The 25,642-nt window shown below is 37.7% G+C and overlaps 1 protein-coding gene across 5 annotated transcripts in view; it reads left to right on the forward strand.

Moving 5' to 3' along the window:
- The window catches only part of NSD3 (nuclear receptor binding SET domain protein 3), a 92,583-nt gene that overhangs the window by 49,688 nt on the left and 17,253 nt on the right, over positions 1-25,642 (forward strand). For 3 of the 5 annotated variants that reach the window (XM_072950253.1, XM_006201120.4, XM_006201121.4), the window contains exons 7-16: positions 1,215-1,341; positions 5,077-5,177; positions 7,296-7,341; positions 10,284-10,414; positions 10,785-10,913; positions 11,516-11,642; positions 16,829-17,026; positions 17,487-17,660; positions 21,368-21,514; positions 24,767-24,923. In XM_072950253.1, the coding sequence (XP_072806354.1) occupies positions 1,215-1,341; positions 5,077-5,177; positions 7,296-7,341; positions 10,284-10,414; positions 10,785-10,913; positions 11,516-11,642; positions 16,829-17,026; positions 17,487-17,660; positions 21,368-21,514; positions 24,767-24,923 (1,337 nt within the window). Of the gene's footprint in view, positions 1-1,214; positions 1,342-5,076; positions 5,178-7,295; positions 7,342-8,233; positions 9,892-10,283; positions 10,415-10,784; positions 10,914-11,515; positions 11,643-16,828; positions 17,027-17,486; positions 17,661-21,367; positions 21,515-24,766; positions 24,924-25,642 lie in introns of those variants that run through there. The other 2 variants (XM_006201122.4, XM_006201123.3) reach the window with 2 other exon arrangements.

Below are 25,642 nucleotides of genomic sequence, written 5' to 3' on the forward strand. Positions count from 1 at the left end.
GTCTGATGCACGTTGGAGAAATAGCAGAGCTGTGTTTGCTCTATAACAATGAGCTGAGGCGATAGCTTGGGTAATGGGGTGAAAGTAGCCTCTTCAGACTGAATGCCTCCACCAGCCAGGGTGACCATTTAGGGCACTTACACTTTAGGTTTAAGACTTTAAAGCTGTTTTACAACAGTTGCAATTTTTATTCCATATACCTCTTCACTACCCTCCCAGCCCTTACCACAACTGTGGGCTTGTGAATTGAATTGAGTGGCACCTCATGGGTGTATGCTACTTTAAAAGACTTTTGCACTTTCTTCCTAACATTTTCATATGCACATTAAAATTAAATATAGGTATGCCTCATTAGTGATACATTTTCCTAAAGAAAAGTGTAAGGGTCCTCTGTTAACCTGTTTCTGCCTATAGGTTCAGCTGATTTCATTAAGGCTAAGCTACTTGGAAAGACCTGTATTAAGTCTCCACTTGGTTCTATTGGTAGCTTTGAATAGCAAATGAGTATTTTGCATCTTTTCTGACTGCGAATTGGCTTCATTCTAGGAGCTGGTTTTTATCTGCTTTTGGATGCACAAGCCAAATTTTGTCACCCTCCTCCAAAGAGTGCTATATGTAAATGAAATCTGAGATAAAACCAATCTTTTAAAAATATGTATACTATATTTATAAATCACTCCTTTATTTCATTGCATTAAAAATACCTAAAAGGAGACAGAACTGTAATTGCCTTCTGTCTGCTCCGAACTGTTTATTGGGTGCACATTTTGGTCACCATGAATGGCATACTTCTGTGTCTAAGGATTTCCTTCTCTTTCAAAGACGTGTTGACATTTTTATGTGTAGTGGGTACTTTACCAAGTGAAAATGGCTAGAGTTCTCTACTGTGATGTGGGTAAAGGGAGAGACTGTTCAGACCAGAAAATATTTTGGTTTTGGCAGAAGATTCGGTGATACAGGTTCATTTTTTAGTGATATTCATCATCTGGATTTAGCAAATAGTTTTTTTCCCCCGCATAATCTTACTGTACATTTTAGAATACATCCTGATGACGTAATTAAAATTGTTCTGATAATGGCTAAGATAATACATTGACTGCAGTCAAAGACCCTATAAAATTCAAGCACATTATGATCATCTTAAGCTGTCTTTATAAGCCAATGATGTCATTTACCTGGTAATCACCTATTTTTTAATTTGGCTTATTTTGAAGGGAATTGGTAACAAAACGGAAATAAGTGTCAGGGGACAAGACAGACTTATAATTTCTACACCAAACCAGAGAAATGAAAAGGCAACTCAGAGTATGTCATCTCCGGAAGCAGCGTCTGGTCCTGCAGGTGGGTGCGACAGAAGAGGACCTCGATCCGCTTGAGAGGCCTTGGTTCTGTTCTGCTGTCACATGGCAGCTGTCTTCCTAAGAAACCTTTAGTTATCGAAATCGAATTATATTTAAAAAATCAAACTATAAAAGCAATGATTTCAATGGGAAAGGATGGTTTAGGAGCTAGAGAACTTTATTCATAGTAACAATAACAGTTATTTTTCCTACAGGAATGTCAATAATAGGAGGGTTCTATAGTGAAAAGAATATAGTTGTAAAATCGGTGCATATGTGAGTAGATGTACCATCTGACAACCTCTCTCATGAGAATGACACCTTTACTTCTCCAGCACTGCTAACACCCTTGCCGTTTCCTCCTTTACCCACTGTCGGTCGCAGGTTAGTGGATGTCCACGCTCTTTCCGTTGTTCTGAGGTGTGCTGTGTTAGGGGCTGAAGGGCCCTGGGCCTAACTCCTTTTATAATCTTCCCTGCTTAACAGATACCATGAATTGTAATCAAGCTAAATTATCCTTGCTTAAAGGAGAAATGCCTGTATTCAGTAAGACTGTGCCTTTGGAAGAGGTAAAAGTCATCTTTATGAAGAGACTGACTTGCCAAGGACCTTACAGCTCTACTGAGTGGAGGGTTTGGCTTTACATGACAGTGTTACTGTGGCACACAGCCATCAAGAAGAGAGATATCACCTAGCTTGGTCATTCGAAATCTTAGGAGAAAGGAGTGTGTTTCACTTTGTTCTTTAAAAAGGCTTTTTGGAATCTAAGAAGTGACCAAATGTATGTATTTCCTAGAAGGATTAAAATCTTAAGACCTGAGGTGGTAATCTTGAATCAGTAGTAAGTCAGCCAAACCTGTAACTGAGTGGCGCTAAGGGGTAGATATTTTTTAAGGGAAATTTTGAGTAAAATTCTTATTATTATAAAAGCTAAATGAAAACAGTCATTATTCAGGAAAGAACTTGGGCTAGCTTTCTTAAAAAAAAAAAAAGCGTTGCGGGCTGCAAGACCGTCAGAGGTGGTGGCAGAGGACATGGGGCATCTGTTGGACAGGGCACATTAAGCAGAATGCCTTGATCATAAAGTGAGCTGGAAAAGGAAGCTCCATTAAAGTAAGGAGGGAGAGCAGAGGGTGGAGCTCAGCATGCACAAGGGCCTGGGTGCAATCCCCAGTACCTCCATTAAAATAAATGAATGAGTAAACTTAATTACCTCCCCCTCCCAAAATAAGTAAGATTCTCACAACACGTTAAAAAAATTTTTTTTAATAAGGAGGGAGTAGCAAAGTCCAGAACCAGATTTGACTTGTATCATTTCAGAATACTACATGAGAAGTGAAGTTACAATGTTGAAGCAGTGAATAATGAATTAGAAGACTTTGCATTAATTAGCTGTAATTGAAAATGTTTGCTCCCTTCCCTGACTACTGAAAGGATCTTTTGGCCTCAGCTCTCCATAGTTAGGTCTGTCAGTTTTGTCATCTTTCTTTACCCCAAGCTGTTAGTAATTTGTCTGACTGTAAGTGTGAGACTAGGAGGATCATTATTTAAACGTCTCTATTCTTCCAGCTAGGGAGAAAGGAAATTCCTCGTATAATGTTAGATTGCTCTTAAATATTATGCCTTTACTTTTAATGGAGCTTGTTTTTTTCTTCCACTCAGCTCCTGAGCATTTTATTTTTATGTTTGTCTTTGCATTTCAAGATATAAGTTCTGCTATGAATTTTCTTCTTTTCCTTTTTTTTTTTTAAAGTGAAAGCAAGAGGTTATAATTCTTATATCTGGAAAATGCCCAGTTTCTTCCTTAGGCAGGCACATGTAATTAGACTGTAAATTAATGTCGGGGCCTCAGTTCAGGAACGAGTGCTCTAAAGCTTTAACCTCAGTTTAAGTTTGGTTACTAGTTGTAGTTGACAAGCATATTTTGTCTTTTTAAATGACCATTTTGCTCCTTGTGAAAATAACTTAAGTAGCTGAAAATTCAGAAGAGAGACCTGATCTCCCTTCAGAAACCAATTGCACCATCGTCTTCACGGGTGTTAACTACTTAGGGAGAGTTCTTGAGCCTTCTCAGTGCATTTAAGGGACTACAGGAAGTGTGTGGCACTGCTCCATTTCTGTGGTTTGAAGAATTGTATTTGCATTTATGCCAGATTTCTAAACTAGTTTCCGAATCCAGAGATGCTCACTTCCCCTCTCTTAGAACGTAACACAATACTTTTCAGTGGTTTCAAATGTAGTAGAATTTATGTGTTCTTTGGGTAGTTTTCAGAATAATTTTAAGGAGTCACATTGCCTTAACTTCTTTAGCAGATCAGATATCATTTGTGCTTGATGGAACAGTTACATTGTCTCATCCTCAAAACAAGTCAAGTTTGTTTTTTGTTTGTTTTAAGCAGTTATGTTTTCATTTTCCTCTTTCCTTATAGGTACTTGAATATTGATGACTATACTAAAATATGACTGTCTGGAATACACAGGTGTCTGAGGGTGGGAGGTCTGTTGCCTTAGTAAATTTTTATTAGTGTGAGAATAAAGGACACCTTCGTTTTGTGACTTCTCTGCTGGAAATTAATTAACCACAGCTCAGAAACAGTACATTATTATTAAACAACCTACTCCTTACCCCCTTCTGCAAAAGTACTGGGAGTCTCCTTTGTTTTGGCTTTGAACAAACGTGAGGGAAGCCATTTACACATAGACAAGAACAGTGAAACCAGAAAATACACAAGGGGATGTGGAAGGAAGGCTTTATGGAGGTAGCTTCTGCAAGGGGGGTTTTGTCTAGGAAGGACCATTTAGGTGGTCTAGGCGCTGGAAAGCTGGAAACAGCTGCACTGAAGGTGTCACTCCTCCTCAGGGCCACAGAATGAAATCATTCCTGACAGTATTCTTTCACGTTGTGGCCTTTGGTGCAAGTTTTATCCTTTCCTAGATGGGGTCCATGTGAGTTTTCTGTTTACTGTCAAAAATTTTTACTGTTTAAAAATCTTCATACTTTCTTTTTTTCCACCATTTAACATTAAAAAGCTTGATGATGTGTTTCAACTAGTTTTCCATGAGTAATTATTTCTAAAGTGGATGAAGTCCCTTGACAGTCAAATTACGGTTTTGGTCATATTTTTGTGCCTTTTCTATTTTTTTACTTTTGGGTTGTTAATAACACAACAACAGCAAAACTTCTATAAGTGCACCCAGCACTGTAAGCATTTTACATGTAGAATTAATTGATCTGTTAAAATGCAAAATATGTAGTCCTGACTGAATTTTGAACCATTAATTCCCAATGTGAACTGAGAATAAAATCATTTTCAACCATTGCCTCAATCCCTTCAGTTATAGTTACCTAAATGTGTTTATCTGCTTTAAAACTAAACCGTGTCTCTGCTATTTCAGTTTGACTTTATAATTTAAAAAAAATCAATCCTTCTTCATCTGTATGGCTTCATCTTTATGTCCTAGTCTCAACCCATCAGCCTTTACAATTTGATCTGTACAATTTTTTTATGTACTCCCAAGTGTTTAATAGTTTTTTTTAATGATTTATAATTAAAAGACCAAAAGTAATGAGGGGATTTGGTCAAATCTTACTTACTTAAATGTCAGGGCATCCTCAAATGAGTTGTCTTGTTTTTACATTCCCCTTTTGTTTCAGACTTGTAAGTAGGGGCACTAGGACCAGCGATCACCAGCTACCCCATCAAATGAGTTTTTGTTTGTTTAAATTATCTTCTAGGCTCAGCAGAAAAGAAGCAACAAAGAAGATCAATTAGAACTCGTTCTGAATCAGAAAAATCCACCGAGGTTGTGCCAAAGAAGAAGATCAAAAAGGAGCAGGTTGGCTTCCTACATGTAGAGAGTTAAAACGTTGTATTTGTAAATGTGGCTCATATTGGTCTCTTAAAAGAAAAGAAGCTTCCCCTACACAGGGTTTCCTTTCTGGACTATCTAGTGATTCTGTCCTGGTGAACCCCAGTGCCCAGTCCTAAGACCGCCATCCCTGTGATTCTGCTTCAGGCATTTTCACGGAAAGCAGTCAGGCTTCGGGAGATTCGAAGCCAGTGGTACAAGATTCTTAAAGAATTCCTCACGTTTATTTTGAACTTTCTGTTGTGAGCAAAATGATTTCATGTTTTCATGATTTTTATTTGGAACCACCAGTGAGTTCCTTTTTAAAAATTTTTAATTTTTGGTTTAAGCTGCTGGTATGTATTATTTTTATTTTTTAAACACATCAAATTAATTTAACTCTAAGAGTTTTATTTAAGAAATAATCATAGATGATGTGGTTTTTCTGTTGGTGTCACAGATTTTTTGGAATGTTATTTTCCCAGTGGAATGGCACTCACCTGTTAACGGGTTGTCAGATACACACTAAGTGAAAAAAAAAAGTCTTCTAAATGAAGGGTATTAAACCTGAGTGATCAGTGTCTTCATATGCGTATTAACATACCTTCTCAAAGAAAATTTTGGAAATCATTACTCCTTTAAATTAAACTCAAAGTCAGAGTTTTTCTTAATTTTTTTGAAGTGAAAGAATATCCAGTTTTACAGCCCAGACAGCTACTATTAAATAAAAAGAACTCTGAAGAGTATTAGTTCAATAAGCTTTGTATTTTTAAAACTACTTAAATATGGAAGAATGTGAAGTTTTCAATTTAAATTATCTCCTTCATAACTTTAATCTTCCAGACTTAAAAGGTGACATTGTGGGTGCTCTGTGGTATCATCAAGCATGTAAAACAGTTTTCCCAGAAATATTTAACTAAAATTTAAGTAAAATGCTAATTTTTCATTCATTTATCATAATTAACTTCCAAGCTTAGGAAATTATATTCCAAAAAATCTTTCTAAACTCTTGCAAATCTGCAGTATTTCTTACCAAAATGAAGATGTGATCTTGCCAGCTGGTTCCCAAATTCAGTCTGTGACCAGTCAGTCTAAAATTAATAAGCATAAGGACAAATTGTTAATGCCACTGTGTTTATAGTTATTAGTAGAACAATGCCAGTGATTGTTTAGAAGATTTTATACTTGTATTACTAATTGTGTCTTAAAAAAGCACTTCTGTTGTATATTTTTTTACCTGTTGTAAAAAAAAATTTTTTTTTAATTTTAAAAAGCTTAGAACAATCCTTAAATATTGACAATATGTTTACAATATGTTTCAACATCAACATTCATATTTCACCACAACTCAAAGAAACATAAAGTTCAGTTCATAGCTTAAACAGGAAGCATCCTCCAAACAGCATCCTTTCTTTAATTCTAATGGTTCAGTCCTCATAGTACCACGCGTTTTCCATACACATTGGCAGAATAACTTCTGATCTCGCTCTCCTACTGTAGGATCAAGACACTGTTCATAAGACACTCGAGAAAGTGCTTTTGCAATATCACAAACTTACTTTCTTAAGTTTGTAGTAGCAGCAAAATTATTGAGCTTCCAGCTGTATGGAGCCCTGTAGCACTCTCTACAGAGAGGATCCTGATTCCCAGCAACTTAGATGTGAGTGCAGGCGCGGAAAGGTCTTAGTGGTGTGAGTTACATTAACCTGAGTATCATAGTAAGTAAAAATTTATCCTAATGTCTTTGGGGCGGGAGGGGTTTATAGCAGCGTTGGGGCTGGTTACAGAAACAACCCCTCTTCTGCCCCCCAGACTCTGAGGAAAGCATTCTCGGTCTCTTCACATACGAGGAATGGTGGGAAAGGTCTTGGCTAGAGAGCGTGTGGCTGTGTGTTGTCACTTGGCATTCAGCACAGGCAGCTAGGATTTAAACCCTCCCTGACCCTGAGACAGAGAACTTTACCCAGAAAATGGGGCCGAGTCCAGATTTCAGATACATTAATCACTCATCATCACTTAGATTGATGGAACTATTATTTTTTTCTTCTGTTAATGAAGTGAAAAATAAAAATTCCTTATTAATGGTTTATTTTTCTCCCCAAACAGGTTGAAACAGTTCCTCAGGCTACAGTGAAGACTGGATTACAAAAAGGTGAGTTCTTACATTGTTGCTCTACATTTCCTTGATTAAAACCAATTTTAAAGAATTATTTGTACTTCATGTATTTTTGTTTGTCTCTGTAAATCATTGCTGTTGCTCTTCAGTCGATAATTTGTGTGAAATTGAAGTATTCCCCTGTGTTTGTGTGTGTGTGAGCGTGCGCGCGTGTGTCTTCTAGAGTTGATCTTATTCTGTGCCTCCGTGTGAAAAGTCTTACTTGTTTTGGTAAATTGGAGAACACCACGTAGACTTGATACTGTTTCCAACTTTTCTCCATAAGATTCTGGGGTTTCACTGGTTTATAAACTAGGGATGTGACGAATCCACTTTTTTTGGTATTCGAGTGAATACCGAATAGTAGCTATTAATGTTTGTCAAACATGGACTATGACAAATCAGACAAGACAACCTGATTGAAAAAAAACCTTGCCACGTTTATTTTTACAGTGCTGTAAAATCTTTTTTTGTAAATTAAAATGATTCATAGCATATTTATGGCCATTATTAGATGACCTTATGCAAAGTCTAATTGCGATATGCACAAAGTTTAAGAAAGCTTAAACTTGTATCTGTATTTTCTGTGTGCAATTTGACTACAGTACAAACTCCATAGCATGATTCGTGCGTTTTTGGTGAGATCAGACTGTATTTAATACCCTGTAGTTTACTCTGGGCAAATTGCATTATTTAAAAAAAAAAAAAAAAAACACCAGCCTCTCTGCATTCTCGGGGAGAAGTCTGCAGCGATGGTCTCCGTGGAGATCCTCAGCAGAACTGAACAGCCTCTCGGAGGGAACACTGCTTGGCGGAGCTCCAAGAAAAGACATCGCGATCGCTGCGAGATTAGGAGGCCTGATTGCGTTGTGTTTCCACCATTCCACAGGGTCGGCGGACCGGGGAGTGCAGGGCTCTGTCAGATTCAGTGACAGCTCCGTCTCCGCAGCGATTGAGGAAACTGTGGACTGAGATTCCTGTACAATTTCATCCCAGAAACTCCAGACTTGTAGTCTCCATGCAAGATTTCTTTGTCGGCGGCTCGATAAAACAGTTCCTTTGTTTTCAATTTTGATTTTGCCAATCATCATTATTGGCACTTTCCTGCCTGGTTTCTTCTTCAAGACTCTGAACGATTGCTTTAACATTCAAATGATTTTTTTTTTTTTTTGGTCTGAGCTGGATGGGTACAGCTTAAATCATGGGTCCAGCCTAAAAACCACCGTTTAACTTACACTGATCAATTTCAACATGGACTGTTTTTTGTTTTTTGTTTTTTGTTTTTCAATAAAGCATCATTAATGCACATCTGCAGGGTTTTGCCAAACAGCCCAAACTGTATACATTACAATCATTAAAAGCTCTTATTTTTTTTAAAAAAAAATATTAGTGCCGTTATCATGGAGAACAGCATGGCGGCTGTCTTTGGCAGTCTGTCGTCTTTCTAGCATTTTCAGAAACTCATCGGAAATGGCGGTACCTGTGTTTCCCTTCGAAAGCCTCTCAGTACAGCACTCCTGTTCCTCTGTTAAAACTCCTTGTTAATCCAGTGATCTTTTAGGCCAAGGAAACATTTTGTGGTGGTGTTCTGGGTCCATACACCAGCAATGAAGGAGATAGATTTGTGTACTTGTGTTTTTTTTTTTAAATCAGCGTTCACACGGGCAGACACCCTCATTTATAGATGTCAGGAAACATTGAGTGAAAACCTTGTAGCGTGGGATGTGATAACGAGGTTCCAGTAATCTGAGCGGTCTAAAGAGGCCCACAGCCTCCGGCACAGACCGGGGCCACACACCACGTGCTGCGCGCACTCAGCCCTGCGGATCTTCGTGGCCTCGGGAGACCTGTTCCTCCATGGTCTCTTCTGGACTGCACACTTCCACCATAGCTTGCTGGGCTGATCTAGATGTCTGTTTGTTGTATGGAAATTTTGGGGGCAAAAAAAAAAATCCAAAACACAAACTGTGGGTTGAAATATTAACCGTCTCCTTGGTTCCTTGGTGTTCACCGTGCCCGACCTGCACATACCATCGCGGCTGTTCTGTGTAGCCTCTACCGCATTAGCCCAAGAGATTGTTGCTTTGTAACTTTTTGCACTATTGTTTTGGCTGGATTTGTATTACACACAGTTTTAAAAAAAAAAAATTCCACACTATTCTCTGCCTTTTTTTTTTTTTTTTTCATATTTATTCCTTCCCGAACCAATTCCACATAGCGGCCTCTCATCCAGCTCTTCGTGATTTGGCTGCACTCGAACGTTGATTGTCTGTTTACAGCCCTCAGCACTGTGCCTCCTTAAATGGCATGACGTATGTAGCTGTACCGCAGCACTTGTAATGGTCACAGTAAATGCCCTTCACCAAGGAAGTCTCAGATGAACAATTGCGAACATCCAGAATCTGTTTGGGGGGCAATAATCAACTGAATGGCAAAATTCGGGGGAAAATGGCACTATCCGTGTACGAATCGAATACAAATCAAAGATTTGTCACATCCCTAATAAAAACAAGATGGAGGTGTCTCTGCGACCATATTTGTAAGCTACACAGTGTGTTGGGTTTTATGTCTTCCCCCTCCAAATTGAATGGTTCTCTGGATCGCTCCAAATCGTATCAGCTGTCCTGCAGTTTTGATAGAATTGGTTTTTAGGTTGGAACTTGGGCTCTATGGCCTGAAAATAGCTTTAGCGCAGGAGCACTGAATTCAATGTTTTAACAGAGCGGTTTGTAAATTAAATCATTACTCATCTTCAGGAAGGTCAGAAGCTTACGAAGTTTTGACTCGTGACTTCAGTTGTTACAAAGAGAGCTGTGCTTTTTTTTTCACACTACAGATGAGTTTGGGGAAAGAAAATATTCTCCCACACATACACACAAAATTGAAAACAACAAACTTAAAGCACTATTTTAGGATTAATTTCGGTGTGTTGTGTTAAGGTGCCAGCGAGATTTCAGATTCCTGTAAACCCCTAAAGAAAAGGAGCCGCGCCTCAACGGACGTAGAAATGGCTAGCTCAGCGTACAGAGACACATCCGACTCCGACTCCAGGGGACTGAGCGACCTGCAGGTAAGCATGGCCCAGGGTCTGGGCGCAGTGCTGTCCAGCTTTGCAAAACCAATAACCAAACAATGCTTTGCCTGACTTATTTGGGGAGAGCAGGGAATTAAAAAACAAACAAACTCATAGTAAAGAAACCATTTTGATTATTTTGTGACTTATGGCTCTTTTAATTTTGCCTAACAGAAGCATAGTGTTTTAATTTTAACAGTTTCTCTCAAAACACCAGACATCTGGTACCCAAGGGTCTTAGAAAGAAAGAAAACAAGAGGATATACAGTGGTTTATTTGAGCTAGTCTTGCACTGGGATTTTCCTAGCACCTAGTTTTGATGAAATTTTTTGTTTTTCTTAAAAAGGTGTTTTTTTTTCCCACGTAGGTAGGCTTTGGAAAGCAAGCAGATAGCCCTTCCGCTACCGCAGATGCAGATGCTTCTGATGTGCAGTCCGTGGATTCAAGTTTGTCCAGAAGAGGCACTGGGATGAGTAAGAAGGACGCTGTGTGTCAGGTAGGCACGAGACCTGTCCTGCTGCTCGAAAGAATTGCTAGAATATTCTGCCAATGAAACACCCCCTCGTGTTGGAGAGGGCAGTGTCTTTCTAAATCATCACATTCCTTTAAAGCTGCAGATCTAGAAGTCATTTCTGTCTCTTTTCTTCCCTTCCTGAGTTGAAATTCTTATTATCTACATGCGAGTGCCAGTCTTCATTGTGATGCTGTTATTAATTGGAAGGAAATGACAGATGGCTGATTTCAAAAACACTTTCTTAAATTGAAGCTGGTGTTAACTTTTTTAATGTATATTTACCCTTTTTTGAAAAATATCACTTTGCCCTGTGAAGAAGTTAAAGTATGCAGATTCCAAAGAAGGAGGAATAAAAGATCAAATATGACTTTTAAACTTTATACATATTGCACCTAGAAATAGTTATCCGGTTATCCAGGGGCCAGCAACATCAGCATTGTCTTATTAGAAATGCAGACTCTTGGGCTCCACCCCGGATCTCCTGCATCAGAAACCGTGGACCCTGTGAAAAGTGTCTTAACAGGCCCTCCAGTGGTCCTGTGCCTGCTCAAGTTTGAGAACCACTGTTTTTTGCTCTGTTACAGATCTGTGAAAGCTCTGGTGACTCTCTGGTTCCTTGTGAGGGAGAGTGCTGCAAACACTTCCACCTGGAGTGCCTGGGGTTGACATCACTCCCTGATGGAAAGTTCATCTGCATCGAATGTAAAACTGGTGAGCTTCTGCAGGGAGGGAGGTTCATGCAATGAATGCCCTCATCTCCCAGGATGTCTCTGTCTCTTACCACCTTGACGCAGCTCTTCTCTCCTCTCCCAGAGCTGTTTCAACGAGTTGAGACCATGTGATGAGGCTTTCTAAGATCAGAAGAGTAGTCAGCAATATTGCTGTCAGATTTCCTCCTGCCAGCGCCTTTACCGTAAAATCTATCAAATCATGGAGATACATTTGTGTTTCATTTAAAGAGCTTACAAAGTATGTAGAGTGAATTATTTTTCAGATGGGTTTGAAATTTTTGTGGTTAATAAACTGGTTTAAAACCCTTTGACTTTAACAGACTGGAATACGTGTCCATCACAGACTATAACCATGGTGATCATATTTTTAATGGAAAGGTGGAGCTACTGAAAATTGTTTTTAAAACATGGGGGTTTTGGAGTCACCATTTATATCTTATCCCCCCATATAAAGATTGCCACCTATCAAAATAATTTACAGAGAAAGAAATAGGCAAGTTTATATTTCTTCTCTGTGTCACCATGATTCTAGTTAAAAGTCGTAGAAAGCAGGAAATAGAACTGTTTAATCTGTAACAGTAAATCAAGGGAAAAGTCAACTGGAGGTGGCATGGTAGTGCTCCTAGGAACCGTGTGTGTTTTTGTGTTTTGGTTTTGCTGTGAGGAACTGTGAGCCGGTTGGGTATCAGGTATTTATGATGCTCTGACCTTACTTTTGACAGCTCATTATTCTCCTACTTCCTTCCCCCCTTGATTTGGATTCTCCTATTTATTTTAGACTCTTTTATTTGTATGCCTCCAAAAAATCATTTGTACATTCTGAATTCCATTATTATTATTATTATTTTTACTGAACACTTACTAAATGCCAGGTATGTTTAGTACTAAGCATTTTATCTTCTCACCTCACTTGGTCCTCATAATATTGAGACAGATACTATTATTTCCATTTTACAGAGTGTGAAACTGTGAATTAGAGAGTTTGTATTCCAGCTTTGCTCAGAGTCAAAGAGCAGATGATGAAACTGGTTTAGGCCCAGGAGGCAGAGCCTGACCCCAGAGTCCTCACTTTTTACCACTGCCTTCTACCACCTTGACTAGTAGGATGGAGATCATATATCATATATCCCCTCTTTCTCACAGACACACACACACACACACACACACACACTCACCTATGCACACTGGCAAAAATCAAGCTTATAGAAGCTGCTTTAAACATATAATTTATCTTTTTCCCTATGTAAAATATCACTTATGACATTTAGACCCTGCAGAAAAACTTTTGAACAATTTGCCAACTGTTAGTCTCAAAGTCAAATGATGTGCACATTGTTTTATTTGGTCTTCAGAATAAGTTTTGAATGTGCAAACATGGAGTGGCATGTACTCCTGGTCCCCCATGTCCCCTACTGTTCCCTTTTTCTAAAGCCCTGTCACTCAGTCATTGATATAACCTGCCTGGCCTCATTAAGCACTCAGATTTGCAGCCTGTGTCTTAAATTGCTGGTAGGAAGGACCATGTATCTCAATATTAAAATGCTCTTACGGCTTCTACCCTAAGTCTAGAACTCTGCCAACAAAGGTTAAAGATAATCTAATTTGGTACACATTTATTAGGAAATTTAACAGGCAAATTTGCTTTAAAAACAATTAAGTAGAACAAAGTTCCCTTCTAATTTCAAAATTTACTACAAAGCTGCAGTAATTAAAACAGTGTGGTACTGACATAAAGACCATATAAACATAGAAACCAATAGAATAGGGAGCCCAGAAATAAACTCACAGATACAATCAAATGATTTTTTAACAAGGGTGCAAATACTGTTCAATGAGACAAGGATAGTCTTTTCAATAAATAGTGCTGGGAAAATTGGATCCACATGCAAAAGAATCCATATACAAAAATTAATTCAAAATAGATCAAAGACCAAAACACAAGAGCTAAAACTATAAAACTCTGAGAATAAAACACCAAAAAAAAAAAAAAAAAACAAACCCAAATAACCCAATTCAAAATTGAGCAAAGGACTTATATATAGACACTTCTCCAAAGAAAATACACAAATGGACAATAAGACATGTAAAGATGTTCATCATTAGTAATCAGGGAAATGCAAATCAAAACCACAGAAGTAATTGTTTTTTAAATTGCTTTTGATTTATTTATCATCACATGAAAATCAGTTTGGTATCAATCTGGTGCACTGCCAATATGTTAGGAGTGAAAACTCAGATTCTTCAAACCATTGTTTAAGGTCATTTAGGAAGTTTTTTTGTTTGTTTATCAAAAGATAAATACTTTACATGTAAAAAGAATTAGAGGATACTTATACTATCACTTTCTATTGTTTAAGATAGTGATTTCTGGGGAGAAGGCATTTTCACTCTCCCTTTTGAATAAAATGTGTATCAGGCAATAAAAGGAAGTCCTAGTGAGGAGGGACAGTGGTAGAAGCATTCACATGCTAGAGCTCTGAACGTTAGTCTTCGGGGGGGGGGGGGTGTATAGCTCAGCTCCCTGTTAGTGCTACAGTATTGCTAGTTACAGCAGTTTTCAGTTCTATTAAACTTACTTTGATCATTATGCAAGTGAAAGACTATTTTATTTTTACATAGAGCAGTGCATACATTAGGTGAGGTCAAACCTCTTAACCTTCAAAATAATTTTCTTGTAATATTTTAGATTTCTGAAAGTTATTTTAAAAACAATGCTGTTGTTTTCATATCTACCTATGTGTTAAAATATAATTTGAAATTACATATATGCAACAGAAGAACAATTAAAAAAAACCCACTGTAATTTGTTTTATTTCTATAACAAAGCTGCCCCCCAAAATTGAGCACCAGAGTTAAAAGTGCTAATTTTAAAAGATTTTTATAATTTAGCCAGCCAATTTGTAAAGGTTAGGTACTTCCAAAACCAAATCTAACCTTTTGTAAAACAATCAAAACAAAAAAAATACTCCTTGTATTTTTTTCCTTTAGAATTTTTATAGCATTATAAAAAAAATTGGCAAAAGACTTGAACACTTCCCAAAAGATGATACCCAAATGGCCAGTAAATAGTCACTTATAATTTCCATATGTAACACAGACACAAAATGAAAATGCTAATCTTATTTAAAAGGCAGATAATTACAGCTTTCAGTTGTTTGCAGTTACAAACAATGCTTCAGTCAACATCCTTTTACACGGACAAGGCTTCCCTAAGGAAGACAGCAGGAAGCAGAATTGCTAGGCTGCAGAAAGAGAATGTCTCCTCTTAGTTTTATGGATGCGGCCCTGTGGCCTTCATAAGGTAGTTCCTTCTAACTTAGAGTCCAACCAGCAGTGTGTAGCAGTGCCTGTTTCCCCACACCCTGATCAACAGTTGGTATTATCTAACTCTTTAAGTTTTGTTCCACTTGATGTATTTTTTGAGATGTTACTTGTGGTTTTAATTAGCAGTTATCTGATTACCAGTGAAGTTGAGCATTTGGCATGTGTTTATCGGCTGTTTTCCTGCTTTCTGTAAATTGCCGGTTATTCCCTTTGCCCACTTTCATATTAGACCATTTCTATATCGATTCGTAGTTCTTTATAAGTCTTGTTGTTTTTGCTTATGTATGTTGCCTCTGTTTTCTCCATATGTGAATTTTTTCCCCATGATTCTGCTTTATTTTGTATTGATTGATTAAAGTATAGTTGATTTACAATATTATATTAGTTTCAGATGTACAACATAATTCAAAATTGTTATAGATTATACTCATTTTAAAGTTATTATAAAATATTAGCTATATTCCCTCTGTTGTAAAGTATGTCCTTGTATCTTATCTGTTTTACACCTAATCGTCTGTACCTCTTAATCCTCTGCCCCTATCTTGCCCCTTCCCCACCCCATCCCCACTGGTAACCATTAGTTTGTTCTCTATATTTGTGGGTCTGTTTTGTTACATTCATTTGTTTGTTTTGTTTTTTAACAAAACATAATCCTTTGTCATTTTGTTGCATTTATTTTTCTACATCTGTTTGTCCTTTACTTGGTCGTTCTTTTTTTTTTCTGTTCTGTTCTAATTGGCATTATTTCTTCCTTTAAATGCTTGGCAGGTTGACCAGTGGAGTCATCTAGGCTTAAAAAGATTTCTTTGTTGGAAGGTTTCTAATTATAGTTTCAATTTCTTTAATAGTTTATAGAACTATTCATATTTTCTATTTATTTTTGTGCCAGTGTTGGTAAGTTCTGTTTTTCTAGGAATCTGTTCATTCATCTAAAATTTCAGATTTATTGGCAAAAATATAGCAATATCCTTTTATTATTTTTTTAACACTTGTAGGATTTGTAGTGATGTACCATTTTTCACTTCTGATACTGTTAATTTTGCTGCTTTTTCTCCCCTTTTTTATTAGTCACTGTTGCCAGGGATATCAGTTTTATTAACCTATTTCAAGGAACCAGCTTTTGGTTTTGTTAATCCTCCCTAATGTGTATTGATTTCACTTCCTTCTTGAAGAGTGTGCATTCACTGGATGTAGACTTCTGGCTTGGTGACAGTTCTCTTTCAGCCCTTTGAGGTAGCATCCCCTTGTTTTCTGGCTTCCATCTTTCTCTTTCAGTCCGCTCTCAGTCCTGCTTCTTTGAAGGTAATTGTTGTCTTTTCTGTGGGTAATTTTAATATCTTCTTGTTCTTGACTTTCTACAGTTTGCATAAGATGTCTAGCTGTAACTTTCTATATTTTTATTAAGATTATGAGTTTTTATTTTATGTCTGTTTTACAAAAGGAAATAGTGATTATCTAATGGGATCTGTGTTTTCTTTGCTAATTTTTTGATTCTGTGTTGAGAAGACCCTGCCACTCTCAGCTCCCAGGTGTTGAAAGATTCTGTTTTGGGTTTTCTATGGAATTAATTTTAGTATAAAGTGAGAAGTGGAAGTCTAAATTGTTTTTAGTGCTATATCTCCAAATTGATTATCAATTATTATAGCAAATCAATTATTCTAGCAAATTTTATTAAGTCACGGTTTAACTATTTTCTCTCCCTTTTTTTGTATATTAAAATCTTACACGTAGTAGTAGAATCCCTTTTGGGGGTAGCTCTTTGATGTCAGTAGTTGCTTCTATTTAAAAGGAATACGCATTAATCAGGCTTTATATAATCTGTGTTCCTCACCAATACTCCAGGACAGCACCCATGTTTTTCATGTAAAGTGTCTGGTACAGATGTGAAGCGCTGCTCCGTTGGTGCTTGTGGGAAATTTTACCATGAAGCCTGTGTCCGCAAATTCCCCACTGCCATCTTTGAATCAAAAGGATTCCGCTGTCCCCAGCACTGCTGCTCTGCCTGCTCCATGGAGAAAGATATCCACAAAGCAAGTAAAGGTAAAACAGAGCTAAGGGAGGGGACGGAGCTTTTTTTTTTTTAAGTTTAGTAGCCAATCATAAGCACATTATCTAAAGAACATCAAGCATTCTCCCTCTGTAGCTATTACAGCTCAGCCACAACGGATAATATGATGAGCGGAGACTAGGTTCTAATTCAGACCATGAGAAGAAAATTCCATGTGTTCAAAATTATCCTTGAAAACTCCTTAAACAGGTGCCATATTGGAGACCACCACCTCCTCAGCCCAGGAGCAGATGGATTTTCCTCTGATCTCTAGACGGACACTGCATTTAGGGGCTGCACAGCATAAGAAAGGCCGAGCTACTGAAGAAAGACATTTTTATTCTGCTATAACCAGCATCACATTGGATCCCAAAAGAGCCCAGCTCCAGAAGTCCCATTTTGTGTCTGCTGATGCCTTGTCACGTAGATTCCTTTCTGGTGGTCTTTCAACAGGTCGCATGATGAGATGTTTGAGGTGCCCCGTGGCCTATCACTCTGGAGATACTTGCATCGCTGCCGGCAGCATCTTTGTGTCTTCCTGTGTTCTCATCTGCAGTAATCATTCCAAACGGAGCAGTAACTCTTCCTCTGCAGTAAATGTAGGCTTTTGTTTCGTTTGTGCAAGAGGTGAGCATCAGTCCTTTTCCTTTATGTCTTTCTGAGTCCATTGGCATATTTCCCCATTAACACTGAGTTTCGGTAATATCCCTGAGAGTAACACTTCCAGAAGGAAACCAGTTTCTTTTATACCATTAGACATTCAAACTTTCAGAATAGTAATTCTTCCCTAAATTAAGCTAAAATCTGCGGGTTTTTTTAATAACTCAGAATTATAGATGAGTTCTTAGTGTTCCTATTTGAAGCATCAAAAGATTAATCTACAGTTGACCCTTGAACGAAATGGGTTTGAACCACATGGGTCCTCTTATGTGAGGATTTTTCTCAATACGTGCTACAGTACTGCACAACCCAAGCTTGGTTGAATCTACAGATACGGGGGTTGGTGGGAGGACTGTAAATTTACAGTGGATTCCAACTGCCTGGGGGTCGGTGCCCCTAACCTCCGCATCTTTTGGGCATCAACTCTCTTTTCTTCTGCAAACAGTTCTTCTGTTGGAAGTAGACTCTCCCATATCATATTCTTTACTCCAGAATTTCCAACTAATTTGAGATTTCACTTGGAAGGCAAGACGAGCACATTTCTTTGGTAATTGTTGATGTTTTATCACGTTTTGGTCTGGCACTGACAAAAGCCTGATGGGACGAAGCCAAGGCAACATATGTGGTGTGTTAAGAGCCAGCGGTGCAGGCTTTCTTACTTGCCAGCTGTTGATATTTAAGTCTGCTGAGAGAGTGATCGATTAAAAAAATATTATATCCCTGAGGGGGTCAGTGAATAGTGAGTTCATGATAAATATAAAGTAGAACTTCTTTAGTTGAATGTGATACAGAGTATCCAACTTTACAGAGTACCTCAGCTGTATTGTAATAAAGCAGTTTTTAGTGTTTAGTAAGCATTTTAGAAACCAACTAATACCCTCAGTGCAGTTTGTTTTTTTCACGTGACTGCTAAGTTTTCCAGACTCCCCTTAGTGTGAAATACTTGAAATGGCATATCAAGCCTGTTAGATCGTATTTAGACCATACTGAAGATGAAGATTTGGCTTTTGTTTTGTTTTCTGTTTGTTTTGTTTTGTTTTGTTTTTGGCTTTAGGAGACCATTCTTTTAATTTGGTAAAAGTACTTTAAAGTATTTTTAATAGAATTTAGGTAGTATTATAGACCTTGAGTTATTTTGCCTTTAGAACTCTCATTTAAAAAAAAAAATAGCCAGCAGAGGTGGACAGTAAAAAGATTAAATAAAAGGTGGTCCTTTTGTAGCAGCCTGGGTCCACGCTGTCTACTTGGAGTCTGCCAGAGATTTGCAGGCACACGCGGTGGCCTGTCGTTAGAGGGAAGTGTTGTGTAAGCACCGAGGACAGCCGGGTCCTGCTCTGACACCTGGATGGCACAGGGAGGAGAAGGTCTGAAGTGTTTGATGCCATGTTGTATTAGCCAAAGAAATAAAAAGTCAGTGTGTATCTTTTCCATCTCCCCATCCCTAAGAAAGTAATGACAGGATGGCAATACTGAATTATCAATTGAATGACTAGCTTTAGAGCCTTTTGAACATATGCGTATCAGTGATAACAAAAGGTCTCTTTTTCTTTGTAAATGTTTTATTCTAACATTCTGGGCACTTACTTTTACTCACTTTTACTAGAGTGAGGTGTGTGGGGGTGTGTGTGTGTGTGTAACTGAGCCAACATTTTAAATACCAAGTTTAAAACTGTCACGTTGGCTTACTTTGGAGTACATTCTGAGTCGAGCACCATCAGTATGTATATCACCCAGTATTTTCTTTTGCTCTGTTTCATTCAGTAATTGGGTGACCTTTAAAACGGGTATTTTTGGCCTAAGACAGGTAGAAAATGACCATTGTCAAAGAACCCAGGTCCTGGCCATTTCTCTAGCCATTTGTTAAGTTTAACTTATATGCCTTGATTAAAAGCTTGAGATAATGGAAGTGAGGGGAAAACCCATATTTTAACAACAGGATTGTGTTTGCATCTTGTCAATTTGGCAATTTTTCTGAAGGATTTGCTGTATTTAAATGCCTCTTTAGGCAAAGTTACTTAATTCCCAAATATTTTAATTGGGCGACTTTGTGCAATAAACAGACACTTCCATTTCCTTTCCAGCACTTTACAGAAACTCACCCTAAGTAGGTCAGATGTTGGCGTTTGAAAAGGCTTTAAAGTTCTTCAGAAGTAAATAAAATGTGTTCTTTTATCAATAGTTATAGAGGTCTCCTTTTCCAAAGAGATCCAGTTGTAATAAATCCACACATAAAAAAGGGGTATTTTAATTGTTTATGCTTTGATATTGGAGACTAAGTCCATTTTGGTTTTGTTTCTTGCCTCATACGGAGTTTCTCCCTCCCCACAGAGGATTTTTCTCTTAGTTCTTGTTTATTGATTGCTTAAAATCATTAGGCTAGTTCTCAAGGGCTGAAATGTCTAGAAAAATTGTAAGAAGTGTTCGGGTTTAGAAGGTGGTTCCTCTGCTCCCTGCCGCACAGCACCGCAGGCCGGGCAGCCGTGCCTCCCCGGGTGTACGTGCTCTGGCATTTCCCTGCATCTGGAGGCTGGTATAGAATAAAAATTACTTAGCATTCTAAGTTGTTCTTATTTCAAAGCCACACCACTCTCCTCTATTAAGTGTATGAAATTCATTCAACATTATATAACCTTTATTTGAAAATTCTTATGTATTATTACCAGTTAGTAATTTCAAGTTCCATTCTGTCTTCTGTGTCAGAGATGTTTTCTGAATCTTTCTCAGTGTAGGGTAGCACCAGATGAAGATAACATTCACAGGAAAACATAAATGGTCACTCCATTAAAAACAAAACTCTCCCCTCTTCTCAAAAATGATCTCTATGAACCTCTGTCATGATTTGTATTATAAAGTCCTAGATCATTATAAGCTGGCCAGTAACCAAATAGGAAAGTTTCCCTGGTGTCACAGGTCCCTGGGTTTAGAAGTGGCTGCAGCTACATGATGAACTTAACTAGGGGGAGGAGGGGAGGGGAGTCAGGGTGGTTGAGAGCAGATCCTGTTTTCCTCCGAATAGGACAGCTGTATTGGTAGTTTGACAGGACTGTTTTTATAGACCTTTGAGTTGGTAAGCACTTGAGTTGGTTATTACCATGGCAGGACAAAATTTTAAGTGGTTCGCGTTACCTCAGTAAAGTTGAGCAACTTAACGGCTTCTTTAAAATCATGTATTGTATTGATAGAGAAAAGCTTCGTTGTCTGCCCCGAGAAAAGCTAGACTTTGTATCTGAAGATCCGAGCAGAGCGGAGGAGAGGCTCAGTGCTGCCTGGTACACGGAAGGCGGACAGGGTCTCTGCTGTGTTGTGTCGATGGTTCCTACTCCCAGCAGTGACGTCGTGTGTCATTCTGTCCTTTGGATCGTCGTCGTAGGACTCCTGAACACTAAGGAACGTAGCTTTGTTTTCCAGAGGGGGTTTTCAGAATGACGTCAAATGCAGTTGACATCCTCAAGTTAATTTGGAGTTTTCTTCGGGTGTGTAGGTTTCTGTACAGGGTAAGGCGTTGGAAAGCCCCTTTAATAACTACAGGAAGCCTTTTCTGTCAGACCTTTCTCTTCAGATTCTCGTTTCCCCCCAGCTTCAAGCACAGCTGCATAGTAGGGGTGGTTCATTTCTCCGCATGGAATCATGGGTACTTTCATTGCCGCTCACATCTTTCTGTTTGTCTCGTATAGGGCTGATAGTTCAGGACCATTCAGACCCCATGTTCAGTTCCTATGCCTATAAGTCCCACTACCTACTGAATGAATCAAATCGTGCAGAGTTGATGAAATTACCTATGATTCCTTCTTCGTCAGCTTCCAAAAAGAAATGTGAGAAAGGTAATAATCAAAATAGTTTATCTCTTACTTTTATTTTTTGCATTTCCTATTTTTTTCTCTTTAAAGGAAGGGGGGAAATGTATGCCTGTCAAGCACCATCTGTTGCTTTTGGTAAATTCTACCTTGGTGGTTGTGACTGTGTCTTCATATGGCTGCAAAATTATTAAAAAGGGCTTAAAATAATTCCATTATTATCAGTTTTTACTAACTCTTCTCCTTGAATAAATTTTCACGCATTCCATATATCTATAGATTATTAAAATCGAAAGAGTAGGATTTTGCTCAACACAGAAGAATATTTTTTGTGTTCTTTTCTCTTTTGCCTGGTGTAGATCTATCATTCGTGTTAGAATAGATTTAGACGCCATGTAATTTGTTACTAACTTTCAACTAAATAACAAGAGAGGTTATTAAATAGAGGGGAACCAAGATACTGATTTTGATTTTGGAATACATTCTATCATTTTGTTTCTTAAGTGTTTTTGTTAAGATGCTGTGAAAACTAGTTGCCCTTCTCCTAGGAGACATTGGTGGGCAGCTGGGGAGAACACCCCAAATACTGGAAATTGGAAGGCAGCCCAGCTGAACTGAAGAACTGCTTATGGATAATTTATCCACAGAGAGCCAAGAGCTAAATGTACATTTATATTCTCCCAGTTAATTTAGTCCATAGAAGAAAATCTTATCTTGTGTTTTGTTTTACATAGCCTATATATAATAAAGGGGGGAAAGTGGTTTAACAATAATGTATTATTTAGGGAGTTATTATCCCAGAGGGTAAAATAAATAACCTGGAAGGTGCAGGCCTTTTTCTGTATATGATCTGGGGCCAGGTTTGGAACCTTTAAAGAAAATTTAATTCAGACCTAATCTACTAGGTCTATTTTCATGGGCTTCCCTCCACCCCTCTTTGTGTTGCCTGCTGTTAGACATCTGAAGTGGCAACCCATGACTGAAAGAAAGTATACTAATCAAGTGGATTAGAACCCATGGAGATGGAGGTTGGAGAGAGTACTGGCTTTTTGGTTTGTTTGTCTGTTTTCCGTTGAAGTCACAGTATGGCATCTTATTGGTGATACTTACCTATTTCCAAACAAAGATGGACGTGGGTCTGACTAACTCCATAATGCAATAAAATTAGCCTGCCCTAGGCATTTTAGGAAATGCCTTATTTTCCTGCTGGCGCCTTTATAAAATTAGACTAATTCAATTGTTGCTTACTTTGTTTTCAGTACTCGGTATTGACCCTGACATGAATTGAAATTATTTTGAGCCCTCTTGTTTGCTTAGCTTGAACTGTATCTTACTTCTCTCGCATCCTAAAGCAGTTTCCTTGCATAGCACCAAGGTGGATTGTTCATATTTTTATTTTTCTATTTCCCTTTTGTATTTTTGTCCAAAAAAATCATGATTTTCACTGATGATTCAGGATCTGTATTTCCTCTGAAATAAGACTTAAAAGTTCAGGACTATTCCATAATGTTAAAAAATGGCCAGCCTGACTTTACCACATCAGCTGTAATAATCACTTCCTCTAAAGCTGTTTGTAAAGACTGCTCTCCCTACTGGTTCTTTCTTTCTGATGGAAAAATGAATTATCTCATTTTACTTTAAACTTACAGAAGCATTCCCTACGTAGGCTAAGAGCACTTAGGCAGTTAATCTCTAGGTTGGAGAATTGGAACAATTAATCCATATTGAGATCTGCAGACAAAGGGAGAAATCCCAATGATTGAAGTAAAAAAGCTTTTAAGCAGAGGAAATATAGTAATTTAATTCATCACTGATTGTATATGGATTTTCTTTTTGTTTTTATGTTAATCAGTTAGAAGTTTGAAAGTCTCCAGGATGACAAGATTTTCTGGAAAATTGATAGCAAATTCTCAAAAGGTTGGAGCCTGTGATTTGGTAAAGACAGAGCGCTCCTAACCTTTTGCTTATGAGACTTTAAATCTCAGTCTATTCGTGGGTTATAGACCGGTTTTCCAATGGAAAGATGATTTTTTTTTCAGTAAATGTCTTTATTGTATTTCATCTTCAGTAGTTAACATTCTTCTCTGTCACTTGTTGAAATACCTAATCTACCCCCCTACCCCGGCAAATCTCTTTAATTTCTTTGCATTTAAAAATAATGTTTGCCACACCTGTTTTGGTCTTGATCCAGAGATCATTTTATGTATTTAAAAAGAGAGGATTTTTGCCAGGGAACTTGGAGGGATCTCCTTGCGTGTGGTACTTCATTCTACACTGATATTTACTTAGTTTTATGCTATAAAGCAGTGGTTCTCAATATGAAGTCAGAAAATTTCATAAACAAAATTTGAACTATATTTAATATTTCAGAAAGTCTAACAGTCACACATTTGTGCAAAATACAGTTGTATGAGTTTATATTTGGCTATGATTTTAACAATTTAATGCGATAATACTAGCTTTGTTATTGAGATCAGAAGCTCTGATTGGCTCTTACGTATTTCTTTGGTTAATTAAAACAGGAGAAATTAATTGTTACTTTCAAAATGCATGGGTTTTTGGGGGGGGTTGGTTTCAAAAATATTTCAAATGAAATACTTGAAAACATAGGTCCTTGAGAAAAGGAAAGGGGATGCTTGGTGATGAAAAAGTTGCAAACCACTGCTGTATAGCCTATTTGACTTCATCTTCACTGAAGAGGTACTGATAATGTAATCACCAATTCAACAAAAGACAATACTTCTGCTTTTCTGTATTCTTATGTGGGAAGAAAAAAGTACTGGTCAACCTGTTGGCCATTTTCATGCTTGCTAATGTTACTATAAAGGGATTTAGTTAACAGTGCCACTGGATTAAAATACAAAGATGGCCATGCTTTCTTTCTTAGCTCTTAGAGAGAAAAGAAAGTTGCTGCATATTTCTCTGAAAACCTGTTCTCAAATCTACTCAGTCTGAGGATTTTATGTATCTATTTTTTCATGTTATGAGTTTTAGCTGCCTGCTAAACTGATACCTCAGTAGCCCACATTTTAGAGGGGTAAAGAGTAATGCTTTTCATACTCAGAAGCTTCGAGTTTCTGGCCACTGAAGCCTAGAAAAGGACTGAAGTAGCTAACTATGTTCATTGCTTTCTATTTTAATCCATCACTAAAATATGACTCAATCCCTTTGTTAATTGCCCTCAGTTTGAATCAAATTTCATGCACTTAAGAGGTAACTTTCTCTTTTTCTTTCTCTTTCCTCTTTTCTCAGTTATTAAGACTGTTTATTTGTTTCAAGGTGGAAGACTGCTCTGCTGTGAGTCGTGCCCCGCTTCCTTCCACCCCGAGTGCCTGAGCATAGACATGCCGGAAGGCTGCTGGAATTGCAATGACTGCAAAGCTGGCAAGAAACTACATTACAAGCAGATTGTTTGGGTCAAATTAGGAAATTACAGGCAAGTTTTTCCAGGGACAAAGAGGAAGTATTCAATCACTGCTCATACACAGGTTCACAATCTACACACAGAGTGGCTCGGAGACAGGTAGACCAGCTAGCGCTGCTAGAAGTACAACAGAAAGCCTTGGAAAAAGAAAGAAAAGAAACCTACTGTGAGTCTGGGTGTTTAGAAGGTTGGGAAGGTTAGTGGTTGTTGGATTTTTTTTTTATTGGTTGACTTTTGTTTTTAAGTTCTGACAGTTATTTTATACTAATGAACTATGGTACTAATAGATTTTGGAATTAAAGGCTTCATGTGCATAGCAGGTAAGGTTTTTTTTGCATCCTAATTAGATTTATGTTAATTTCTGATTTCCAATAAAATTAAGAGTTAATATCCTGGTCAAAATAGCTCTGTTTGTCCCTAAATCTGGTTCATATTAGTTCTAGCTAGAAGTTCTAAACAGTGTGAAAAGAGAAACCTTTTTAGAATTTAAAGAGAGATTATTTCATTAGCAGCCCTTAGTTCTTAAGGGAGTGAAGTAGGAAATGTGTGATTTGATTGCCATTATTTTAACAAATCTCTCCTTTTAAGAAGCCAGTTTTGAACAAAAATAGCAATTTTTTTCATTATTATCCTTTATTTATTTAACTTTTTTTATTGATTTATAATCATTTTACAATGTTGTGTCAAATTCCAGTGTAGAGCACAATTTTTCAATTATACATGAACATATA

This window comes from Vicugna pacos, chromosome 26 (assembly GCF_048564905.1).
Source record: "Vicugna pacos chromosome 26, VicPac4, whole genome shotgun sequence".
In the NCBI taxonomy this organism is placed as follows: domain Eukaryota; kingdom Metazoa; phylum Chordata; class Mammalia; order Artiodactyla; family Camelidae; genus Vicugna; species Vicugna pacos.